Source organism: Tursiops truncatus, chromosome 10, assembly GCF_011762595.2.
Source record: "Tursiops truncatus isolate mTurTru1 chromosome 10, mTurTru1.mat.Y, whole genome shotgun sequence".
Lineage (NCBI taxonomy): Eukaryota > Metazoa > Chordata > Mammalia > Artiodactyla > Delphinidae > Tursiops > Tursiops truncatus.
The window spans coordinates 66,789,617-66,796,604 of NC_047043.1; the positions used below are offsets into that span (position 1 = coordinate 66,789,617).

Below are 6,988 nucleotides of genomic sequence, written 5' to 3' on the forward strand. Positions count from 1 at the left end.
CTCCCTGCCCCTATGATGAGGCTTCAGATGGTGACACTTTGTCTCAGTTTCCCTGCCACCCTCAAGCCTGGCTGGACCCTGCCCACAGTAGGGACTGCATGCAGAAAGCAGGCGCTCTGCTTCACCCCAGCAGATGCATCTCTGCTCCAAGACAGCAGGAGGACAGCCCAGAGGGCTTGGGGGCATTTGGCCCAGTGCAAGATCAGGGCCCCAGGGATCTCTTTCAACAGCTGGACTGTCCAGTTGAGAGGATGCCATCCAGGACTCCCCACCAGCATGAGCTTGGGCATGTAGGCTGGTGGCAGGGAGCTCCAGACTTCTGTGAGGGTTCTTTCTGAGCTTGTTTGATCTCATGCTTGGAACAGACCAGAGAAAACCCAGTGTGGCCACATGCAGTGGTGGCCGAGTGGGGTGAGATCCCGGGCTACCTGAGGAGGCCTCGAAGGCAAACTGAGGAGCGGTTTGAGTATTTGGTTCTCAACTCCATGTTCCCCAAGGTCCCAGCCCTGGGCACCTTGGTCTGTGCTCTGGACTTTGTAGTGGCATTTCTGACACCTTTACCACCTTCTCAAAATGATTTTTCAGTCCATGAGCCACATCTGTCTTTCTCAGCCCTGCCCTATCTTCCCATCTCCCCCCGAAGAGAAAGGGCCCCGGCACTTTCTCTCTGCTCTTTGGTCTTCCCATAAGGAGCCAAGATGAAATCCCCAGATGACCCCAGAGGTGGTGTGTGGTACCTGCGTTTCCCTCACACTGAGGTTACACGTGGGATGTGAATCTGTATTTGGGATTCATGTGTTAATATGGTTTTTCTTGGGGGATTGGGAGATGCAGCAATGAGCAGCATCTCCAGGAGGTCCCGGCAGAGGCTCCAGCTCCAGCCCCAGCCCCAGCCCCAGCCCCAGCGGAGGTCCCAGCTCTAACCCCAGCAAAGACCCCAGCTCCGGCAGAGCCCTCAGTGCCAGCTTTGGTCCCAGTGGAGGCCCCAGCCTCAGCAGAGACCCCTTTGGAGGCCTCAGTGGGGGCCTCAGCCCCGGCAGCGGAGGCCCCAGCACAAGTGGAGGCCCCCGCCCAGTACCCAAGTGAGCACTTGATCCGGTCCACGTCGGAGGAGAATCAGATCCCTTCGCACCTGCCCGCCTGCCCGTCGCTCCGGCACATCGCCAGCCTGCAGGGGAGCGCCATCGTCGAGTTCTTCCACAGCAGCGTTGCCGAGGTAGGGCCAGCGCACCTGTGGAGGAAGGCGGCACTGTCGTCCTGGGGCCCCAGCAGGCTCATCTTGGGGTTAGCCTCAGGTTCCCAGACTTATGTGTGCTGGCTTTTCCCCCAGCTTCAGCTGTTCACAGCTTTGAGGGCCTGAGTAGGGAGAACCTGGGGTGCCCTTCCCTGGCCAGTTGTTCCCTCCATCACCGCCTCCTCCTGTGGCCATTCCTAGCCTCGGGCCCCGGGCAGACCCCACGGCACACCGTCTCCCATCCCTCACCACCTCTCTGCTTCGGAGTTTATAAATACGTTGACGAGACACAGTAGAGGTCCCATGCCTCCCCATCCAAGGCTGTGGGCCCGTCCCTGGGACGGCAGGTCACTGGGTAGTGGGGCTGGCGGAGGCCACCCTCCGCAGAGGCCTGGAGGAGGAGCTGTGTGCCCCGGCCACCCTGCTCTCCTGCAGGCCCCAACCCGGCCCCTCTGTGTCCAGGTGGAAAACGAGGAGCTGCGGCACCTCCTGTGGTCGTCGGTGGTGTTCTACCAGACCCCGGGGCTAGAGGTGACCGCCTGCGTGCTGCTCTCCACCAAGGCCGTGTACTTTGTGCTGCACGATGGCCTCCGCCGCTACTTCTCGGAGCCGCTGCAGGGTGGGCACTGGGGCCTGAGGGGATGGGCGGGGTTCTGTCTCTAGAGCCCCTGTGCCACGTCAGGCAGCAGCGATTTGGCTGCACTGGGCCAAGAATCTCTTTTCTGAGGAAGGGGGGCGATGACAGCACTTTCCTCCTGGAGCTGTCACATGGGATGCGAGGCCAGGCGTGAAAGCGCCCAGTAAGGCCCTGTGAGTGCCCGGGACCCAGGCGTGCTGGGGGGGTGTTGGGCAGCCTCTGCCCCTTGGGGCCTTGGTGGGTGCCTTAGCCAGTGCCCTGTCCTAGGGCTCCTGGTGTCTCCAGCGTACCAGGCAAGGCTCAGACTGTAAAACACGTTTCCCCGAGGCCATGTGTGCTCAGAGGTGGCGGGGGCTCCTTGCCAGGCCTCAGTGGGCCAGGCCATCAAGGGGGCCCGTTCCTGCTCCACGCAGCTGCACACCTGGGAACCTTGTGCTCACCCAGCACGCCCACCACCATGTTCGCGCCCTTTCTGTCTGCCACAGATTTCTGGCATCAGAAAAACGCCGACTACAACAACAGTCCCTTCCACATCTCTCAGTGCTTTGTTTTAAAACTCAGCGACCTGCATGTAGTCAACGTTGGACTCTTTGACCAGTATTTCCGGCTGACGGGTGAGTGGCCACTGTGCTTTTGTCCTATTTTGGGTGAAGGCCAGTGTCACCAGTGGGCTTCCACCTTCATATGTGGGTGCATTATCGCAGGCAGAGTTTATCTGCTCAAAAGCCAGTTCACCGGAGCGGGAGGAAGCAGCTTCAGGAACTGCTGAGAGGGCAGAACTCACCCCTCAGGACTTGGAGCGAGAGGCTGGGGACAGAGGCGGCAAAGTGCTGGGTGGGCGGGCAGAGTGGGCCCTGGGCTCACGGGCAGGATGTTTCTGACTCATACTTCCTGAAGAGAGAAAGCTAAGCTCTTTCCCTAATGCCTCTGTATCCCCTTCCAGAAAAATGTTACAGCCCTTCCGGCCTGAGAAATGGCCGTCTCCCCAGGCCCCGTGATGCTTCCTCAAGTGGGTCCTCCTGACCCTGGCTCTGTGGTCCTCAGGTCCAGGCTAACCTGCTAGAGACTAGAGACGGCTCCAGGGGTGGGGATGGGGCTGGGGGGAGTAGCAGCCTGCAACCGTGCCCGGCCCCTTCTCCCGCAGGCTCCTCTCCGGCGCAGGTGGTTACATGCTTGACACGGGACAGCTACCTGACACACTGCTTCCTCCAGCACCTCATGGCCGTGCTCTCCTTGCTGGAACGCACACCCTCACCTGAGCCTGTCGACAAAGACTTCTACTCTGAGTTTGGAAACAAGACCACAGGTATCCCCACCCAGCTCGGGTCTCCTCGCCAACCCCAAGGGCTGCAGCAGGCCCCGGAACAACCTCTCTGTGCCGCAGCACCCTCTCTGCTTCTAGCTCTCTCTCTCTCTCTCTCTCTCTCTGTCTCTCTCTCTCTCTCTCTCTCTCTCTCTTTTTCTGCTTAGTCAGCTAGGGTTTTCCATGGCTTTTCCATGGCAGAGTCTCTGGCCTGGCAAATCCACAACCGTTCAGCATCTCAGTGTCTGCTCTTCTCTGAGCTGCTGGCCTGAGGGTCTCTGCCTGAGGGTGGGGGCTTGGAGTGCTCTCTCCCACTTCTGACAGACACGTGACTCATGCTGCCGTCTCTGGGTGGCTTGGGGCTGCTGGTGAACCACCACAGGCCAGTTCCAGGCTGCAGCCCCGGTGGCGTCTCTCTCTGCAGGGAAGATGGAGAACTATGAGCTGATCCACTCAAGCCGTGTCAAGTTCACCTACCCCAGTGAGGAGGAGGTTGGGGACCTGACATTCACTGTGGCCCAGAAGGTGGCTGACCCAGAGAAGGCGCCATCCCTCAGCATCCTGCTGTATGTGCAGGCCTTCCAGGTGGGCACACCACTATCTGGGCGCTGCAGGGGCATGTTGCGCCCCAAAACGCTCCTGCTCACCAGCGCCGAGATCTTCCTCCTGGACGAGGACTTCGTCCACTACCCGCTGCCCGAGTTTGCCAAAGAGCCGCCACAGAGGGACCGGTACCGGCTGGACGACGGCCGCCGCATCCGGGACCTGGACCGCGTGCTCATGGGCTACCAGACATACCCACAGGCCCTCACCCTGGTCTTTGACGACGTGCAGGGCCACGACCTCATGGGCAGCGTCACCCTGGACCACTTTGGGGAGGTGCCAGGTGGCCCAGCTAGAGGCGGCCAGGGCCGTGAGGTCCAGTGGCAGGTGTTTGTCCCCAGCGCTGAGAGCCGAGAGAAGCTCATCTCGCTGCTGGCCCGCCAGTGGGAGGCCCTTTGTGGCCGGGAGCTGCCCGTGGAGCTCACTGGCTAGCCCGGGTAGTAGCTGGCCCTTGCCACCCGCCGTGTCTGGCCTGGTGTCCACTCAGGGCCGGGAAGCAGGCTTTCTTTGCTTTTTTAAAATGTTTTCTCTTTCGGTACCTTTGGTTGATTGTCCTCCCAGAGAATGTGAACATGTGTGTTCAGTTGGTTCTCAGCCTCCCGCGGATCTGCTGCCTGCCCCTGGTGCCGCGTGGCCAGGCACACCAGTTTCGTGTCTTCTTTCGTGGGACCGTTGTTAACATGTGGCGCCGTGGGTCTTGTTTACTCTTTTACGCGTCCTTTCCCGAGATGTTAAGTTCAGTCTTGTTGCTGTTGCTGTCATTGTGGGCACTTGCTGCTAATTATGAAGCTGGCAGAGAAATGCACATTGAAAGCTCCCGCTCCATGCAGTTTTCCAAAGGGGAGGCCTCTCCCGGTCCAGACAAGTGGGAGAGCCCCATGGGGGCAGGAGTCCCCCAGGCCTTGGGGCTGAGAGGGCTGGGAGCAGGGGACCTAGAGCTGCCAGCATCAAGTGTGATTCCTGTTGCCTATTTTCTCTATTCCAGTAAAGCCAAGTTTGACACAGTCTGGGTCTTTTATTTCAAGGGCCACTGGGGTCCCAGCAGGGCATTGGTTCAGGGCGTGGTTGGCCTGAGGGGGAGAGGGTGCCTAGAGATGCAAGAAGGTCTTGGGGTAAAGGAAGAGGGGAGGAGCCTGTGAAGGGCAAAGGGAGCTGCTCTCCCAGGGCCAGATGCTGGATGGGTGTCTGTGGAGCCTGGGACAGGGGAGGTGTGAGGGCATCTTTGGACAGGGCCGTGCTGGGCTGTGGCTAAACCAGGAGCCTCAGGGCAAATGAGAGGAATGAAGCTCCTCAGGTGCCCCTGGCACACCGGCTGCTGCCCTGCCAGCCCTCAGGTCAGGAATGTCACACCCGACCTGTTGTGAGGGTTAGGCCTGGCGTCTGGGACGGCTTACTCTGTGGGGTCTAGGGGTCTCACCAGCATGGCCTGCAGAGGAGGTGGCCCCAGCGGTGGATAGTGGGGAGGAGGGCTCTGTGCCGTCCGTGTCTGGGTTCATGTCCTGAGAGATGATTGCTTCAGGGAGCTCTGCTGAGGTAGGACGTGGGATTTCTTTGGGAGCCAGCCCCTGTGCCCAGTCCCTCCTCAACCCATTTCTACCCCATAGCAGGGCCCCTGAGGCCCACTTACTTTCTCTCATCCTGGCCAGTCAGGAGCCTTCGGCCCTACGGCTGCAGGACCGTTTTGGTCCAGCAGTATTGGGGATGGGGGAGGGGCCAGCCGGGTTCCCAGGCCTGCTTCTCCTCATTTTTCCCTTTGTGCCAGCAGAGTGGGGATCCGTGCCTGGAGGACCCATCACCATCAGGAAGGCTGTGGTGGATGGGAGGAGCCACCAAGGGGAGGGGAGGGTCTCTGCATTCATCTCCCCCCAGCCAAATCTCAAAGACCAGCCCCATGGCCCCTCAGCTGATGGGGGAGGGACTGCCCCCAACCAGACCTTTATCAAAAGCCCGTACAGATGGGCCACCTGCCTGTCTCCATCGGTTATGTCATACATAAATGGGGATTTATAGACCAGAGGCAGGGTCCACCATGCATAGGCCTTACCACCTAGACTGCTGTTCCCAGGTCCCACAGCCCAACAGTTAGCAGCCGACCCCAGCCTGGGTCCGTGAGGACAGGACCTAATGGGGGGAGTCCATGCAATGAAGTGGGGGGAAGGGTGCCCCACAGGCAGCAGACCTGGGGTTGGATCTTCACACTGGTTAGCTGAGTGATCTTAGACAAATTCCCTAGCCCCTTTGAGCGTCCGTTTCCCCACCAGTAACAGGATAATAAAAGTGCCTGCATTCATTCAGCCCACAAATCTGAAGTGAGCATCCACGCGTGAACCAGCCTGGCCCCTTCCCTGCTCTCCCATAGCTGGCATTCCAGTGGGGGACAGAAAATAAACTAGTGTCAGCTGGTGGCCAGTGCTACGAGGAGGTGAAGGCGGGAGACCTTTGACCTGAGGCTGAACCTTGTGGTGAGTCCTGTGAGGATCTGGGGTAACGGCAGCACCCAGGGAGCTCGCTCTGTAGTTATGGAGTAGAAAAGCCTGTGGTGGAACAGAGTTGGGGGTGTGGAGAGCAGGCAGCCGGGTCAGAGAGGCTGGCCTGCTGTGGACAGGGATGCGGGGCACAGGGGGCAAGCCTCAGGGCTGAGTGGAGAATGGATTGGGAAGGGAGAGCTACTGGCAGCAGGGAGGCCTCTCTGGGCGAGAAGGGTGGCGCAGGGACACATGGGGGATGGGGATCCTGGGCAGTGGAGGCCGAGCAGGGCAGGTGCGGGGGAGCAGCCTGATGACTGTCCACTTAGCAGGGAGTCGGAGGCCTGCACGTGCCCTCAGCAGCTGGAAAGGTAGAGGCAGACGAACCTGATTCAGAGGCTGCCCTCTCCCCCAGGCACCAGAACCCCCCAGAGCTTCTGAATGAAACATGCTGGGCTTGCAGGTACTTGGGGTTGGGGAGTTGTTTGCATCTGCTCCTGAGTGTGCTTCACAACCTCTGAAACACCCCAGGCTTGTGGCTAATGGTGGGCTTGGAGGCTGATGCCAGGAGGAGGGTCCCGGGCCAGGAAGCCCCAAGCTGGGCCCAGGCGTCCATGCAGGGGTCAGTGGCCAGCACCTTCCCTTCCGCCTGCAGGCTGCTGATACGCAGGAGGAAATCCTGGCGGGTTCCTGTGGGGGTGAGCTGGCGGGGCCTCCCGGCTGCTTTTAAAGCGCCCGCCCTCCCT

General features: G+C 60.2%; 1 protein-coding gene across 5 annotated transcripts in view; it reads left to right on the forward strand.

Moving 5' to 3' along the window:
* Positions 1 to 4,782, forward strand: part of NISCH (nischarin) — a 42,835-nt gene extending 38,053 nt beyond the window's left edge. For 2 of the 5 annotated variants that reach the window (XM_033865114.2, XM_033865116.2), the window contains 5 exons: positions 829 to 1,216; positions 1,697 to 1,853; positions 2,357 to 2,485; positions 3,016 to 3,177; positions 3,599 to 4,782. In XM_033865114.2, the coding sequence (XP_033721005.1) occupies positions 829 to 1,216; positions 1,697 to 1,853; positions 2,357 to 2,485; positions 3,016 to 3,177; positions 3,599 to 4,209 (1,447 nt within the window). In that variant the 3' untranslated portion in view covers positions 4,210 to 4,782. Of the gene's footprint in view, positions 1 to 828; positions 1,217 to 1,696; positions 1,854 to 2,356; positions 2,486 to 3,015; positions 3,178 to 3,598 lie in introns of those variants that run through there. The other 3 variants (XM_033865115.2, XM_033865117.2, XR_004528569.2) reach the window with 2 other exon arrangements.
* Positions 4,783 to 6,988: the final 2,206 nt, after the last annotated feature.